Genomic DNA, 18073 nt, shown 5'->3' with positions numbered 1-18073 from the left:
ACCCTTACAAAGTTTCTGGACAATACCTCACTGGGAGAAGTTGCAAGCATTTTGGAGGACAGGATTAGAATTCAAAATGATCTTGAAAAATTGGAGAAATGGTCTGAAATGAATAGGATGAAATTCAATATGGACAAATGCAAAGTTCTTCATTAGGGAAGGAATAATCAATTGCACAAATACAAAATCGGAAATGACTGCCTGGGAAGGAGTACTGCAGAAAAGGTTCTGGAGATTATAGTGGATCACAAACTAAATGTGAGTCAATATTGTTGCACAAAAAAAGCAATCATCATTCTGGGATGAATTAGCAGGAGTGTTGTAAGCAAGACACGAGAAGTAATTCTTCCACTCAACACTGATAAGGCCTTGATTGCAGTACTGTTTCCAGTTCTGGGCACCACATTTTGGGAAAGATGTGGACAAACTGGAGAAAGTTCAGAGAGCAACAAAAATGATTAAAGGTCTAGAAAACATCATCTCTGAGGGAAGATTGAAAAAAATTGGTTTTGTTTTGTCTGGAAAAGAGAAGGCTGAGGTGGAACATAAGTATGCAAGTGTATGTAAATGGTTGTTCTAAAGAGGAGGGTCATAAATTGTTCTCCTTAACCACTGAGGACAGGACAAGAAGTAGTGGGCTTAAATTGCTGCAAGCGAGATTTAGGTTAGACATTAGGAAAAACTTCCTAACTGTAAGGGTAGTTAAGCACTGGAACAAATTGCCTAGTGAGGTTGTGGAACCTCCGTCATTGGAGGTTTTAAAGAACAGGTTAAACAAACACCTGCTAGGTATGGTCAGAAGATAACACTTAGTCCTGTCTCAGTGCAGGGGACTGTACAAGGTAACCTTTTGAGGTCCCTTCCAGTCCTACATTTCTAAGATTGTGCGTTTTCTTTTCCCTGTTGCTATTTGTTTCCCTATGTTTCTGTCTTTCAGCCTTTGATGGCCATTTTCAGACAATTACTATACTGTACATCTGTTTCTGTTCTTCTGGCTGTACTTCCTGCCAAAAGACATATTTTTCAATTGTGTCTGTTGTTCAAGTCTGGAATGCTGCTGTTTCTACTAATTCTATTCATTGACTTGTACTGGGAGGATATCCTCTTCTGCACTGGGATAACAAGCATCCTTGCACTTATATGTCACTCCCACAAAGGCACATTGGTTAAAAACTTTTATCTTCAGGGTGGCTAGGAAAGCATCTGTAAACTTCTGTTGTAGTCCAAACTCAAGTTTTTAGGTTATTGGGTCATTTCAGGAGGAAAGAAATATACAGTTTTCCTGTATAGGGACAGGGTGTTGTGGTGAGCGAATAGCAATAAAAAATATAGGTCACCTTTTAAATACAAGTTACCAGAAACCTGAAAGATCATGCACTGGAAATAATGTTCCATATGATGATTCCCGACATCACAAAACTAATCAGACCTAGCAGTGTTATCTGAAATTCTTCCATCCAGTTTTGTCTTGACCTGGAAAGCTGTCCAAGCTAATGCTATTTATTTTCTCTTTGAGTTCCCACCTATAAGGATGTTTTGTTCAAGTTCCAGATAGATTTGCCATTTTCTTTTCCTGCTACTGAGTTCTTGGTGCCTCTTATGTTGGTCGTGATTAACACTGACATTCTAGATGCTGCTTCTGTCCAGTTTTGGCTTTTTCTGCCTCTGCATCTCCTTCATTTTCCTCTACCTGGTGTTCTGGAACAATACATATTTATTGTAATTTTGGTATAAAACTATTTCCATATACATTGGCCTTAAACTCTATGATGCTATGAACAGAAGAAACCATTAGATCATCTAGTCTGACTTCCTGTCTATCACAGGCCCTTAACTTTGTCCCAGTTATCTTTGTATAGAGCCCAATAACTTGTGTTTGGCTAAAGCATATCTTCCAGAATGGCATCCAGCTTTGATTTGAAGACATTAAGAGATAAAGGATCTAGCGTTTCTTTTGGTAGGTTAATCACACTCACTGTTAAAAATTTGTGCCTTATTTCCATTTTGAATTTGTTTGGCTTCAGCTTCCAGTCACTAATTAAAGTATTTTTAAAAGTTGAGGTTATCTATTTTCATTAAATTGACCTAAACTCTAGAAAGAAAATATTTTCCAGGGGCTAAATGGATGACAAATCTAATGGACTTGCAAAACATTTTAATCATAGTACCTTGCACATGAAATTGTCACTTCAGATTTTTTTAATCTTTCTGGCAGTGTTAAAGTAATTCTTTCTTTACACTAATTCTGATTTTAGTAGATCATATCCACAATTTTGAAACTATACATTTTAAATTATGTGCTATTCACACTATTCAAATAATTCGATACCTTGCACAGGAAAACTTACGATTTTTAAAAAGAAAAGGAGTACTTGTGGCACCTTAGAGACTAACAGATTAGGCTTTCAGGTTTTGAATGTTACCTTTCAATAAAAGGTGTTACTATACACGGTTTCCTCTTCAGATGGAAAAGCACTATTACAGATTTTTTTGTTTTCTAAATTTATCTGCTTATACCATATGACTTCTAATGATCATTTTTAAAAAATCCAACCTAGAAACCATAGAATTAGGTTCAAATGATAATATTGAAAAATGTGCATGAATGTTCATTAAAAAATGCTGAGATAGTGAAATAAAACAAAATCCAAAATATTTATATATTGGTTTAAAAGGAAGAGAATTGTTGCTTTAAAATTAATTCTGAAATCATTGTTGCAACAATGTTATGAATAAACTTCTGTCTGTGTGTGTGTCTGTATGTATTACACACAGAACTGTTAAAAGGTTGCAAAGTCAAGCACTCAAAAGTTAGGAATTGCCATAATTATGGTGGTTGCCTGTGCAGCCATAATTGGGCCACCTTGTGTGCATGTATTGTGATGCAGTCTTTAATTACGTGATCATATACACAGGAGGGAGTTGCTCTGGGGATGAATCAGGTTTGTGTTGTAAAGAAGGCTATTGTCTGTCAAGTCCCTTTGACTTTGTTGCAGAAATTGGAAATTATGTAGTGAATGAAGTAGGAGATTGCAGGAAGAGAAAAGGGAGTCTCATGGGTAAGACAGTTGAATGCTGCCCTGCAGGCCTGGATTCTATCCCTGTCTGTGCTTCATTATTCCTAAGTGATCCTAAATAAGTCACTTAAACCTCATTTTCTGGGTGCCAAACTTGAGACCCTGGGGTCTGATTTGCTCTGATGCTGAGCACTCACAACTACAACTGAAGTCAGTGGGAGCTGAGCTTAAATATATACAGTGATATAAAATGCTAAATACTCTGAAAAATAAGGTCCTTGATGCCTGAACTAGGGCACCCAAAATTAGGGGATGCTTTTGCCCTTAACCTCTGTGGCTGTGCTCCCCACATATAAAATGGGGATGATACAGCCCCTTCACTTGAGGGGTTTTGTGAAGATGAATTAATGTTTGTGGAGCACTCAGATATGATCGTGACGAGTGCCATAGAAAAGCCCATAAGGAAATCAGTAATTCTGTCTTCAGATCAGGGTTTGAATAGGGTGACCAGATGTCCAGTTTTTAAAGGGACAGTCCCATATTTTAAGGCCTCCTGCAGGTGTTCTAACTTTTTCTTAAAAACGGGCAAATTGTCCCGTATTTTCTGTTGTTGCCCCCCACCCCCCATCAGCACTGGTGGGTGCTGCTGCTGACCGGATCCCTGGTCGCCAGCCACCTGCCCACCAGCGGTTAGTGGCAGGGGGGTCCAGTGGCCGATGATGGGAATGGGTGTGCAAGGCTGGTGGCGGTGCAAAGTTGCAGTGCGCAGGGTTGGCCACTCCCTCTGCTGGTCTGTCAGCACAGTCCCCCCTGCATGCTGGCTCTCGGCCAGCAGGGCCTTGCCTCCCATCCCATTTCCAGCCGGCAGTGGCTGTGTGCTGCAGTGGCTGGTGAGTGCGGGCAGGTGCCAGGCGATGGCCGCTTATGTGTCGCCTCTGCTAACCACCCATCGGCCCTTTACGTGCTCCCCCTCTCGCTACCCTCCCCCTGTTTTGCTCCCCCTCCCCCCAGCCCCACTGCTCCTCCACATCCCCCCGACAGGGCACATCCTGCTCCCAGTGCTGTGCAGAAAACCAGCCCCTGGTTGGAGTGCTCAGCTCCCCAACAGCCTGGCCAGCAGGCTCCTTCCTTCCCGCACTGCCTCTGGCTGGGCTGGAGCCCTGGGAAATCCCAAAACTCTCCGGCACAAGCCAGGCTCCACAGCGGCCCCCCCCTCTCTGGGAAGGGGCTTAGCACCCTCTTCACCTGCTCCCCCGGCCCTGGGTCCTGCCCCCAGCGAGCGCAGGGCTGCTCTGTTCCATAGGCACCCTCCCTTGCTGAGCCACCTCTCTGGCTGGGTTCGCTGAAGCCCCTGCAGTCAGGTTCCCTGGGCCCTGCCTGCTGCACAGTGCATCCTTAGGGCTTAACCCCTTCCTGCCCCCACTGTAGCTGGGGGACAGGAGGCGGCTGGGTTATGTCAGTGGCCAGCAGCAGCCTGGAGGTGTTAACTGCCTTTCAACACTGAGCAGGCAGGAAGGGACAAGCTGTTTCCAGCCACAGGAGAGGGTGGTAGAAGAGATGAGATCTGCAAAGACACTGGGCAGGTCATCCCTTTCCCCCCTCCTCCTTCCTTGCAGCTGGAAGCAGCTCGCATCCTTTCCCTCCTGCACAGTGCAAAAAGGCTGCTGCTGGCCACGTTCTGGGGTTAGCCTTGGCAGAAATCTGGGTCCGGGGGGGGGGGGGGGGGGGATGCATGTGACCCTGCGTGCCTCCCAACCATGTATTGCCTCAGGAAGATGCGGCGCCAGATACCAGGAGAGGTGTGTCTGTCCTGGGGGCCCAGCCAGGCATCGAGGGCGGAGAGCGCCGGGCAGGGAGGGTCGGGTCAGTCACCCCCTCGTGTAAGAGAGGTGTACGGGAGGGTGTGTGTGTCACCTCTCCCCGTGTGAACCCTAAAGCCTTAAAGATAAGAAGGTAAATAATAAGAATCCAACTAGGCAGTATTTCTTTTTAATGGGTGCTCAGTCAGCTTCGTGTTAATTTGAACATTTGTATTGCATATTTCTGATTGATTGCTGTTGAACTCACTTGAATATGAGTAATTTTACCAGGTGTCCCATATTCAGCATAGGGAAATATGGTCACCCTAGGTTTGAATAATGTGGAGGTCTTGTGGCACTGGTATGTTCTGTGGCCTGGAACTATCTTTCTTCTACAGGAAATATTGGGTGGGCATCTCAACCTCTATGGAGGCACCTGAGAGTCTCTCTATCTCACACTGACTACACTGTCCTTAGAATATAAAAACTCTCACACAGTAAATATATAAAACCACACAGGAAGTAGGTTCCCTTAAGAAGTTAGTTGTCACTTCATGGAAAAATGTAGGAGTAATGCTGTGAGCGGGTTTCAGAGTAGCAGCTGTGTTAGTCTGTATTCACAAAAAGAAAAGGAGTACTTGTGGCACCTTAGAGACTAACACATTTATTTGAGCATAAGCTTTCGTGAGCTGTAGCTCACGAAAGCTTATGCTCAAATAAATGTTAGTCTCTAAGGTGCCACAAGTACTCCTTTTCTTTATGCTATGAGCAGGTATTCTCTCTCTTTAGAATAGGGAGTTCTGGTAATGCCTTACTTAAAATTAAAAAGTTTACATAATTATTTTCAAATGGGTCCCATTTTATTAGGTTGCACCAGAGTCATTTGCCCATGTTTTCCTTCATGGAAAATCTAGGATAAAGAAGAAAAATCCCTTTTTATTTTTTAAATCCTTTTTACTCTAACAACTTATTTCTTTTTTGCTACATGACTACTTTTGTGTTGAGATATAAAGCGTATGATGAAGACGAATGGACATTTTCTATCCTAGTTTCTCCTTGAAGTGTGTGTCTTTCTAAGCAAATAAAGAAAAATATGGCAATTGAAGCACCAAAGCTACATTGAACAGAATGAAAACCAATAACCCAGAAGAGCATTTAACAGAAAAACAATTCTCAAAAAATAATTTAAAAAAAAATATCATTCTGATAGAGGAAACCATTAAGGATCATCTTTAGGTCTGTAATTTAAGATTAATATCTCAAACTCTACGTAGATGGTCTCAACCACAGTTGAACTTGGTACATTTTCATTATATTGGACCAAGAATCTTCATGTAATTTTTTTCTCTCATAATATTGAGGGAGTGGTCAGGAGAGTTACTGTAATTTTACAATAGGACACAGATGTTGCGTCTAGCACTAGAATATCATGAGATCAGAGCGTAACCTCACATATGGAATGGTGACCGCAACCCTCTTGCTTGAGCATACTGTACTATGTCACCAATTTAGGAAGAGAGGATTCTGTCCCTGTATTTCTGAGTTGATCCTCTGCTGAAGCGCATTTATAAGGAGTGTAGGTTTTCACACTCAGTGTGCAGTGTGTCTAATTGACATTTTACCATTGGTGGAGAAGGGGGGGATGAGAGGGGAATCCTGTGCTTGGTCCATAGTTCCAGTAAGTGTTGAAGGGATAGCTGATTCATTTAAGAATATCATTATATTCACAAAATTTCAGCAGAGGATAGAGATGTACTTTAGCAGATATGACCTGTCAGTCCATTTAACAAGGCGTTTGTAGTTCCTGTTTCAACAACAAACAAAACAAAACACACATATTTTAAAATGGCATAATACACATCCTGTGCATTTTTAACATATTTTGAAGGCAAATTAAATATACATTTCTTGCCTCTTGACAGTTTCTCTTAGACTTTTGATTGTGTGGCCTTTTGTAGAGTACTAAATACTAAAACCAATTTTTCTGCATTACATCAAAATTTCATGTTGCAATTAGCAACATGTCTTGTACAAAGTAAATTCTTACAGATTGCTGTAAACCATTTTGATGGTAAAAGGCTGACCTGCAGAAAATTGATGCCTCTGTCTGGTTCTTGTTTTATGCACATAGTTAAGTTGAATAAATGAGGTGGGTTTTTTTGTTTTGTTTCGAAAGTGCATGTTGAAAAGAAACACCAATTAAAACACCACCCGGAAAACTTTCTAAAAGTAAAATATGACCCTTAATCTTTGAATCACAATTTTTTCTTGCACAAAGTCATTTTTACATGGTTTTAACCTTAAACAGTCTATTGACTGTTGCTAATCTCTTTAGGATCATGTTATGCTTTTGGAAGTCTCTCATCAAACTGCAAATAAAGCAAAGCATGCAGTATTTCAACAAAAGTTGATATCCACACTCATTCAGTATGCTTTTCTCCGAGATGACTAGCTAAACAGAAATGGTTGCTTTTAAGCTCTTTAGCTAGCTACCCCCACAACTCATTCTGAATTGAAACCAGACCGAGTCCCTCCTTCACATAAACAGAAGCCTAACTTTTTTTTGCATCTGTTTAATTTCTGTTATTCCGCTAGGCAGTTCCTTTTCTTACCTGGAAAAACCGAAGAAGTGTGACAAAAGCCAGTCTGATAGTGCAAAACATAATTAGAAAAGAAATCCATGCTAAAAATATAATAAAATAAAATAAGAAGAAAGGGGGACACTCTTGTGGTCTGAGGAGTTAATATTTTTAGTCTCAGTGGATAATGGGAAACACCCATTTTAATTTCAGTTGGAAATAATAATGTCTGTATTATGCACAAGTGGTAAAGCAACAAGTGAACTATGCATTTTATCCCAAACAAATGACAAAAAACCCTTGTGTATTTTAGCACTGTATTTATGTGCTAAATACTTAAGGAAAAACAATTAGGTTTTTTTATTATATTGGCACACTTTTTCACATTCTTCTTCTGCTTTTAAAGCCAATCGTGCATATTTTGGATGGAGAGAAAATTAATAAAATATCAGACCTCTAAAATGTATCTGTAATACCTGTTCTTTATCTAATAATGTGTGGTTAAGGTCTGATCTAAGGATATTCTATGTCCTATTGTAAAACTAGGACTCTCTACTTTCTAATGATTAAAAGCTCCAGTCTCTAGCCCTGATATGACACAAGATATATCAGACCTTAAACTTCACTGCTCCAGGACCAGTAGAAGTTTTGGGGATGCAGAGACAAGAAACATTTCTATAGCTACTGAGTGGTTTGTGATGTTAGTAGTCCTGGTAAAGATGAATTAGTGGACAGAATGCAGATCAAGTGTTTAAGGGTGCATGGTAAATGAAATCTGTCATTCTGCAATTTATTACATGGATATCACTTCTGCTTTTGTGGAGCCAATATTGTGTGTAGTATATTGTATGATTCTACACAAATAATGTATAGTAATAAACTTTCACTCTACACTTGTCAGCTGGATCTAATGATAACTCATGGGTTTTTACCCTTTCCAACAGTTTTCATATAAATGAATAATGAAAAGTGTCTGAGTGCATCAGAAATTAAATTTGTCTATTTAAGCCAGTCTCCCCACATTGCCTTCTAAAGCGTCTCAACCCTGACCTGAAGAATACTACCTCCAAGGTGAAGTGGAAACCCATTTTTACGGTTTATTTAGTTTTGCACCCCTGTTGAAAATAATAAGAATGCACTGTAGTGCTGTTTGTGTGGGTTTTTTATGATATTGAAACTGATGTGAATCCACAGACTAATTTCACACAGACTTCCAAATGTTTTGTGTATGTTGTCATAAACACAGTTAGGACTAGAGTATGCATGATTGTGAGGTTTGAGTTACTCCTATAATATAAATATTTAGAACTAGAGGAAGAAAATCCCACTGAAGAATTTCAAATAACAATCTAACCATTGGAACCACCAAGACCCCTATTTGCTTTTCTGACTAATGCAAAAAATGCATTAGCACATCTCATTGATGAATTCTGACTTAGAGTACCACAGGCTTAACAAATAGAAATTCTCTTTAAACTTATAATACAATCAAGTGTGCTGGAGCAAACAGACAACAAAGGTGACAAATCAATATTAAAGTTTCCTTCAGCAGGTAAATTTGTAAAATGTTTTTTTGTAGCAAAATTTCAGATGAGTGTTTCTCAGTTATTTTTATTTAATATAAAATTGCTATAAGAAAAGTTTTAAAGGGCTCTGAGTTGCACTCCCTGTCAGTACCTAGACCAAGCCGGAGAAGCTGGTCTAGGTACTGATCCACCAGTGCTCCAGGCAGCGCAGTAAGGAGGCAGGGAGCGGGGGGCAGAGGAGTTCGGGGGTGGTAGTCAGGGGGTGGGGCAGTCAGAGGGCAGGGATCAGGGTGGTTGAATGGAGGCAGGGGTCCCGGGGGGGGCAGTCAGGAAGGAGGGGGAGGGGTTGGATGGGGCAGTTAGGGGCAGGGGTCCCGGGGGGGGGGGCAGTCAGGGGACAGGGAGAAGGGGTGGTTGGATGTGGCAGGGGTCCCGGGGGGGCCATCAGGAAGGAGAGGCAGGGCACAGTCAGGGGCAGGGGGTCCAGGGGCGGTCAAGGAGAAGACGTGATTGGATGGGGAAGGGGTCTGGGGGGTGGGGGGGGGGAGTCAGGAAGGAGAGGGGAGTTAGGGGTGGGGAGTCCGGGGGCATTCAGGGGACAGAGAGCGGGGGGTGGATGGGGCAGGGGACTCCGGGGGGGGGGCTTGCAGGAGGCAAGAAGCAGGGGGAGTCGGATAGTGGGCGGGGGCCGGGCCATGCCTAGCTGTTTTGGGAGGCACAGCCTCCCCTAACCAGCCCTCCATATAATTTCAGAAACCCGATGCAAGCCTCAGGCCAAAAAGTTTGCCCGCCCCTGCTGTAGCATGTGGGTCCTGGTGATACCTGGCTTATTTGGAGAATTTGCTGTGGAAAATAATTTCACTGTTAACTATGGATCTGTCTTTGTCATTTTAATTGTCTATCTAGGATTAAATCCATTATTATAAACTGTTATATTAGCCACTAATATTATCAGCAGATACTTAATAAGTTAACAGTTTATAGCCACGTATAGCTTAATTATTTCACAGTACTATTAGACTGTCTAGTGACAGACTGACTAGTGGTTGTTTTGTTACTAATCAACTTTATAAGGAGATCTCATTGTTCTAGAACACAATCTGCTTCTTTTTAACCTATATGAGGCCTCTTGATTTTTGTTTGCTTGTTTTCAATTCCACTGTCTCCTCTTTGCAGTGGATAAAATAAATCTGAGGAAAAATAACACATCTACCAAATGACTATAGAGTGATTTTAAGGGGAAATAACTGCCTTGTGACACAGTTTGGTAAACATTTCATTTCTCTTGATTATCCAGGGCTGGATTTCCTATTGGCTGAGACCCAATGTTGATTATGCTTTATCTTTCTGTAAACAAACCCTGCTACTGTGCCCAATATATTTTTTTTAATCGGGTCGCTGTTAGGGTTACCATATTTGAACATTCAAAAAAGAGGACACTCCACTGGGGATGTGGGGGTGGGGTGGTATTTGCTCGTTCCCCCCCACCCCAACTCCACCCCTTCCCTGCCCCCATTCCAACCCCTTCCCCAAAGTCCCCGCCCCAACTCTACCGCCTCCCTGCCCCGTTGGACCCCTTCCCCAAATCCTCGTCCCAGCCCCGCCTTCTCCACTGAGTGCGCCACGTTCCCCCTCCTCCCCGCCGTGCGAAACAGCTGTTTTGCAGCGCAAGCGCTGGGAACTAGGGGGAAAAAGCAGGCACTCTCTCGAGTGATCAACATTCACTTTCTTTCTTGAATGATCAACATTCACTCTTTCTTGAATGATCAACTCTTCTTTGGGGAAAAATAATAATGGCAAAATCCCGGATGTTTTTAGATATTTAAAAATTCCTCCCAGACGGCAATTTAAGAACCAAAAAGTTGAACATGTCTGGGAAAATACGGATGTATGGTAACCCTAGTCACTGTGTGTATTGATATTACTGGTCTACAGCATTAAAATAGTGGCTGGAAATGTTAGTGTTAAACACATACTTTCTTGCCACGGAGAAAGCCCTTTTATGGACTTTATTCCTGTTTTAAAAACAGATCTGTGTTTGCCTAAAACCATGGAGATATTTTCTCAGGACACTCTATATCTGTGTCTGTCGCACTGTAAAGAAAAATGTAAAAACAGAAATTTTCTATTAGCAGAACTGTAAGAAAACCAACAAAATGATTTCAATAGTTTAAACTGTTATAGAGATATTGTCTTTCCCAAAGCCTTCCAAAAGACAGATTGGAGAGGTTTTAAAAGCACTTTAAATCATTTCCATCCAAACAATTCTAGCTCATTTTCTAAGCTGCTTCCATTATGAAATCTAAAGTAGTACTGGAAAGCAGTACCCTTACCAGAAGGAAAGCTGCTTGGGCTGGGCAGGCAGAGAAAGGTTTGGCGTGGAGGACAGAGTTTCTTTGAACTAAGATTCCACACAGACGTGCCACAGATATGAATCATTTCATCTTATTTTCAAACCCCAGAACAAGTAAAAAGTGGAACTTTCCCGCTGAATACTAGGTAAGCAGACACTCGGTCCATCACTATGGCAGTATTTTGCGTCAGTAGATTGATAATGGAATTTTCTCCCATCTTTTTAAGTCCCTAACGTAGAACAGTTGCATACAGTCATAAATGTTGGCACAGAGCTATGTAACAGCATTAACAAAATTTTATACTTAGCTTGGAAGAAAGTAAAAATGAAAAAATTACAAATATTCATAGCTGTTCTGTTTAAATTACCAAGATTGTTGGCAGTTTTTCTGGGGGTTAGTGTTTAGCAGCACCCAAGCTATTGTAGAGGTTTCCACACCACCTATCATTTTTATCTACTCTGCTAATTTCCTGCATTTAATTTCATCTGTTAAAAGAGCTTTGAAAACTGTTGTATCAAATGGATTTTGTTTTTATGTAATTACAAGTAATATTTTAGTAAGGGCTAACTCCATTGTTATTGGTAATGTTTTACATTGTTATACTTAACACATTTAGAGCCCTTAAATCAAAATGACTGAGACATTACATACAATCTGTGGTTATTAGTCAATGTTACTGAATTTAGTTAATGTAAAGAGCAAGAAGAGAACTGCTTCCTAGGATTTTTTACTTATTAACTAGGTCTGTCAATTAATCACAGTTAACTCAAAAAATTAATCGTGATTTAAAAATGTAATCATGATTAATCGCACTGTTAAACAATAGAATACCAATTGAAATTCATTAAATATTTGTAGATGTTTTTCTATATTTTCAAATATATCAATTTCAATTACAACACAGACTACAAAGTGTACAGTGCTCACTTTATATTATTTTTATGACCAATATTTGCACTGTAAAATGATAAAAGAAATAGTATTTTTCAATTCACCTCATACAAGTACTGTAGTGCAATCTTTTTATCATGAAAGTGCCACTTACAAATGTAGGGGTTTTTTTTGTTGTAACTGCACTCAAAAACAAAACAATGTAAAACTTTAGAGCCTACAGGTCCACTCGATCCTACTCTTGTTCAGCCAAGCACTAAGAGAAACAAGTTTGTTTACATTTACGGGAGATAATGCTGCCTATTTCTTAATTACAGTGTCACCTGAGAGTGAGAATAGGTGTTTGCATGGCACTGTTGTAGCTGGCATTGCAAGATATTTACGTGCCAGATGCGCTAAAGATTCATATTCTTCTTCATACTTCGGCCATCGTTCCAGAGGACATGCTTCCATGCTGATGATGCTCATTAAAAAAATAATGCATTAATTAAATTTGTGACTGAACTCGTTGGAGAGAATTGTATGTCTCCTGATCTGTTTTACCTGCATTCTGCGATATATTTCATGTTATAGCAGTCTCGGATGATGACCCAGCACGTGTTGTTTATTTTAAGAACACTTTCACTGAAAATTTGACAAAATTCAAAGAAGATACCAATGTGAAATTTCTAAAGATAGCTACAGCACTGGACCCAAGATTTAAGAATCTGAAGCGCCTTCCAAAATCTGAGAGGGATGAGGTGTGGAGCATGCTTTCAGAAGTCTTAAAAGAGCAACACTCTGATGCATAAACTACAGAGACCAAACCACCAAAAAAAGAAAATCAACCTTCTCCTGGTGGCATCTGAGTCAGATGATGAAAATGAATATGGGTGGGCCACACTGCTTTGGATAGTTGTCGAGCAGAACCTGTCATCAGCATAGACACGTCTTCTGGAATGGTGGTTGAAGTTCAAGGGACATATGAATCTTTAGTGCATCTGGCATGTAAATATCTTGTAACACTGGCTGCAACGCTGTATTGCAAACTACTGTTCTCACTTCCAGGTGATGTAAACAAGAAGCAGGCAGCATTGTCTTCTGCAAGTGTAAGCAAACACGATTGTCTGAGCGATTGGCTGAACAAGAAGTAGGACTGATTGGACTTGGAGGCTCTAAAGTTTGAGATTTTTATTTTTTGAATGCGGGGGGGGGGTGTGCATAATTCTACATTTGTAAGTTCAACTTTCATGATCGAGAGATTGCACTACAGTACTTGTATTAGGTGACTTGAAAAATACTATTTCTTTTGGTTTTTTACAGTGCAAATATTTTTAATAAAAAATAAATATAAAGTGAGCACTGTACACTTTGTATTCTGTGTTGCAATTGAAATCAATATATTTGCAAATGTAGAAGACATCCCAAAATATTTAAATAAATGGTATTCTCTTATTAACAGTATGATTAATCGCGATAAATTTTTGTAATCGTTTCACAGCCCTATTAAGAATTAATACCGTTTATTGAAATTATAGCATTCATGTTCTGAGGCTAAATTTTGGAGTTGAACTAGTTATAATTTTCAGCATGGGCTGTGCACGCACAGGCAAAGATTATAATACTGTAGATACACTGTGTTCTGGTTGGGACTTCAGATGCATTTCAAGTTTTCCTACCTCATCTGTTTGTGAATAGTTGATCTCTTTCATTATGCCAACAAATATGTAAAACAGAATACATGCACCTGTCTGCCAGGGATGTCTCCTGAACAGAGGAAAGATTATTTTGAAATAATGTCATTTTAAATGGATTTGACGAAATACCCACTGTCACCAAAAGCAAACTTGAATAAAAATTTCAGATGAGTCACGAAGAGGTTTGATTAAGAATTTCTCTAGTTTCCCATTAAAAATCTTAACATGAAAAATACATTACTTTCTGGTACTACTAAGTACACAGTGACTTTGTTTCAAAAATGAAAATCTCTTATGAATTCCATGAAAATAATTTGAAAATCATCCCTTCTTATGGCAATGCAGATTCAGAAATGATGTTTTATGGAACATCGTGAAATCAATGTTTGTGTCAAGAATAACATGGCGATTATTGTAAAATATATTGGAGTCAGAGTGAAGAGCATGCTGCTAGGGAAGGAGATTTATATATTAAAGTTAAATGTGTATATAGTTTATCTCAGCATTATCTGCAATGCAGTCATCCAAATATCTAAAAGTGAGCTGTGTGTTGCTGTGTGTTGGCCAGTCGCCAATTATTGGTGAAGTGATGTGTGTTGCCTGTGGCTTAGCCACACCAAGACTGGAACATTGGTGCAAGTTATGGGTAAATGGCAGCAGCATGGAGTTTGAACTCAGTGTCACCTCCATGGTCTAACAGTCAGTTAGACTGATTGTTCCCTCAGAAATGACCATATGGATTACTTGCAAATGTAGACCTCCTTGTTAAAATGGCACCTGTTCTTAGTCAGTTTACATGCTGCTTAAAAAGGTAGCGCAAATGATATCAAATATCTTGTCATTTGCCAAGAGGCTTCATCTTTTGGCAAGGGAAATAGTTCTTAAAAATATTAGTACTTGATGGAGTTCTTCTCTGTTGAAGAAAAAGGAAAAATTATGATCAAATCAGATAATACTCTTCTGACCTTGCTTAAATGTAAACTAATCTGAGTGAGAAAAGACCCTTTTTATACAGTAAAAGGGAATTAAGGATGGTCAGAAATGACTGATATCTGTTAAACAGATGGATACTGCTCTACTTAAAAGTAAGGGAGTGTGCTGCGCCAGGTGCTTTCACCACAATCTTCCTACTTCTGGATTAGGGAGAGGACCATTAGCATCACCCCCACAAGCTTCTGTTCCCAGAAGGAATCCGTGCTGCGGCAGAAGTGACATACAACTTCAATTATAACAATACTAACCTTGTGTTTTGGATTGGGTGGCAGCCTGTTCATAGTGGGTTTTTTAAGCTTATGCTCAATTAACGAAATATGCTGTCCTTTCTGAACTTTGTGCTTGCACGTGATGTAATTAATTTAGTGATTACTGTAGAACAATATTTCTCAAACTGGGGGTCCAAAAGGTGGTCACAAGGCTCTTGGGGGGGTTGTCACAAGATCAAAAAAATAGGGTTACCATACGCCTGAGTTTTCCCGGACATGACCTCTTTTTTGGTGGTCCTATTTCCGAATGGACAGATTTTTGAAATATGAACAAATATCTGTGATTTTTTTTCCTTGCTCATTCTTTTTCCTTGCCTTCAGTGCTGAGCTGCCAGAGAGCAGCAGCTGCTGACTGGGCACCCAGCTCTGAAGGCAGCACCGCTGCCAGCAGCAGTGCAGAAGTAACAGTGACATGATATGGTTACTTAGCTCTGTAGGAATTTGCACTGAGGCTGCAAAAGCTATGACTGGTACCAAGAGTGTGGGGAATGAGGGGGTGGAAGTCTTCAGAGCCTGCAATATTTTCAAAGGGGGGCCCAGCAAAAGAAAGTTTGAGAACCCCTGCTTTCGAACATGTACCGTGGTTTCAGTTCCGTGTAAGATAACATTGTCTTTCAGTTCCCCTGTAATATACTGCCTGTCATAAATACCCAGTGCGTATGCTTTACCTTGACTTGAAGTCCATCTCTAATAAAAAAAAATATTTCACTCATATCTTTTGGGAAACTTGCCCAAACAATTCAGTTCTCCAAAAGAATCTGTAGGTGCTATGTTTGTCTACATCTTGTTTTGCTTTCTAGACAAAGTTGGTTTCTTAATCGCTAACACTCAAGTACACTGAAATGAATATATAACAAAAAATGGAATGAGTAACTTTTCCACCAGGAAAAGCTTTCTGTAGTGTAACAGACTTCAGAAGACCTAATTTGGAGGTAATTACAACTTTAAATGGAACCTTTCCCTTGTACTATATCCCACTCTTTATTTTTCTGTTGGTCCCAAGAGCTGTGCCATAATTCCTGGTAGATTCATCCTAAGTGGTAAAATCAATAGGAGGTGGACTTGGCTAAAAGCATTCCACTGAAGCCAAGCTAAAGTGATTTAACAGGTAATCCCTTGAAAGACATTAAGATACTAATACAAAAACCACTTTGGTTGGGAAATAGTATCTTGTATCAGCAATCCCTTCAGCTGGTTTTGGTGTAGCCATAGGTGGTGGTTGTAGTCCCATTTAGTCCTGGTGTGGTAGGATGTTGGTTACAGCACCGGGCCTCAGTGATGGAGGGAATATGAGGGGAATACACTTTCCTGCAACCCCATAATAAAAGCTTTTTAGAATGCTTATGAAATATATGATCACATTAAAGGTAGCCACCCAGGCAAATACAGTATTTTATTTTCTAGAGCACAAGAAAGGAAGTGTGACCATCTGCAAATGGTTAAGAGAACTAAAAATAGCTTAAAATTATTTGGTTAAAAATTGCACCTCTGTGTTCAACTCTAGCTGAGATTCCTCCTGATATTTTCAGTGATCTTACAGCCTCCTCGTAGCATGATATATGACACAAAACCACTTCACTTGCACTTTGAGACAGGTTAGTCTGATCTGAAGAGGCATAGCATTTAAGGAGATGATTCATCTGAGAAGGAGAGTGGTTTCTCCAGATCAGAGTTGAGGTACATTTGTATAGCAGTATGGATAAGCTTGAACATCTGCCTTTATGCAGTTGATAGAAAATATTTTTTCCATCTTGACACATGCATATCATGAAGTTCAATTAAGAAAAAGAAAATTGAGAATAACTCAAGTTGATTTTTACATGCTCAGTTAGAAGCCATTGTGTCTATCCATTGCTTTATGCTCTCTCTCTCAAAAAAGTCATTTTAGTGACAGATGTAGTTGGAAATTTATTCAGAAAGGTTCACTGTTGTTTTCCATTTTTTTTCCTTTTGAACTAACTTTATTTTATCTTTCTGGTTTCAGCAGGCTGGGGAGAAATGCCTACTGTCCACACAAAGACTGAATCTTCTTGGGGAGAGCCCTCATCCCCTTCTGCTGCAGTTGATAATGGAACTTCAGCATGGGGGAAACCTCCCAGCAGTGGTACAGGGTGGGGAGATAATTCTGCCGAGCCAGCAGGGACCTATGGAAGAGTGAATGCTCCAGCTGCTGCCCCAGCACTGTGCAAGCCAGGTGAACGCTCACACTGCTTCTATTGTGATGGTGTTGGGAGGTAGGGTGGATAATGTGGGAAACAGCATCTGTACTTCTGCATATTTTTCAGTCATGTTTGCTCTCCCATACCCTTTTTTTGCATTTAAAATTGTATTTAGTTTTAATTATGGTTGGAAAATATAATACCATTATAACCAAGGACAATCTAATATCAATATATAACTTCCACTTTCTCAACTCAGTAAACTATATCAATTCTTTTGGTGTGTGCACTAATTTTGTCCCATTTAGAACATTTTAGAAAATCAAATTTGTTTACTGAACTGTCAGATTCAAATACATTGCTTATTGTGTGTGTGTGTGTGTGTATATGTATCCTGGAAGCAACTCAATATAAAGAGCAAAAGATATAGAAAAGGGAAGTCGTAAGACACCAAGACCTCAAATGCCTACATTACACAGATGATACCCAATTCTGTTCTTCCTCATCAAATGCCAACAGTGCTATCCCGAAGTGTGTAATTGAGATAATTGCCTGGATGAGAAGCTGCTAAACTCCGTCAAGACCCAGGTGATGTTAGTAGGAAGAGGATTGTACTTAAGAACTAATAGTCTGAAACATCTTAAACTGAATTAGTGGGAGAGGAATTATACCCTTCAACCATCGAAACAGTTCACAGCCTCAAGTCATCCTGGATTGTTTACTGCTATTAGATTCCCAAGTAGCATCAGCTGTCAGATGCACATTCTTTTATCTACAGTTGGCCTGAAGGTGACACCTCATCTTGTAGAA

The 18073-nt window shown here is 40.1% G+C and overlaps 1 protein-coding gene across 31 annotated transcripts in view; it reads left to right on the top strand.

Annotated features, from left to right (window-relative positions):
- Positions 1–18073, top strand: part of TNRC6C (trinucleotide repeat containing adaptor 6C) — a 314076-nt gene that overhangs the window by 255550 nt on the left and 40453 nt on the right. For 20 of the 31 annotated variants that reach the window (XR_006285663.1, XM_043527809.1, XM_043527811.1 and 17 more), the window contains one exon: positions 17089–17298. Coding sequence is in view for 30 of the 31 variants with exons in the window: in XM_043527809.1 (XP_043383744.1) it covers positions 17089–17298 (210 nt within the window). In the remaining variant the exon portion in view is untranslated. The remainder of the gene's footprint in view (positions 1–17088; positions 17299–18073) is intronic. The other 11 variants (XM_043527807.1, XM_043527806.1, XM_043527805.1 and 8 more) reach the window with 1 other exon arrangement.

The sequence above is a fragment of the Chelonia mydas genome, chromosome 14 (genome assembly GCF_015237465.2).
Source record: "Chelonia mydas isolate rCheMyd1 chromosome 14, rCheMyd1.pri.v2, whole genome shotgun sequence".
In the NCBI taxonomy this organism is placed as follows: Eukaryota; Metazoa; Chordata; order Testudines; family Cheloniidae; genus Chelonia; species Chelonia mydas.
Note: the sequence above shows the minus strand (reverse complement) of the source record. Positions and strands in the feature narration are given on the sequence as shown.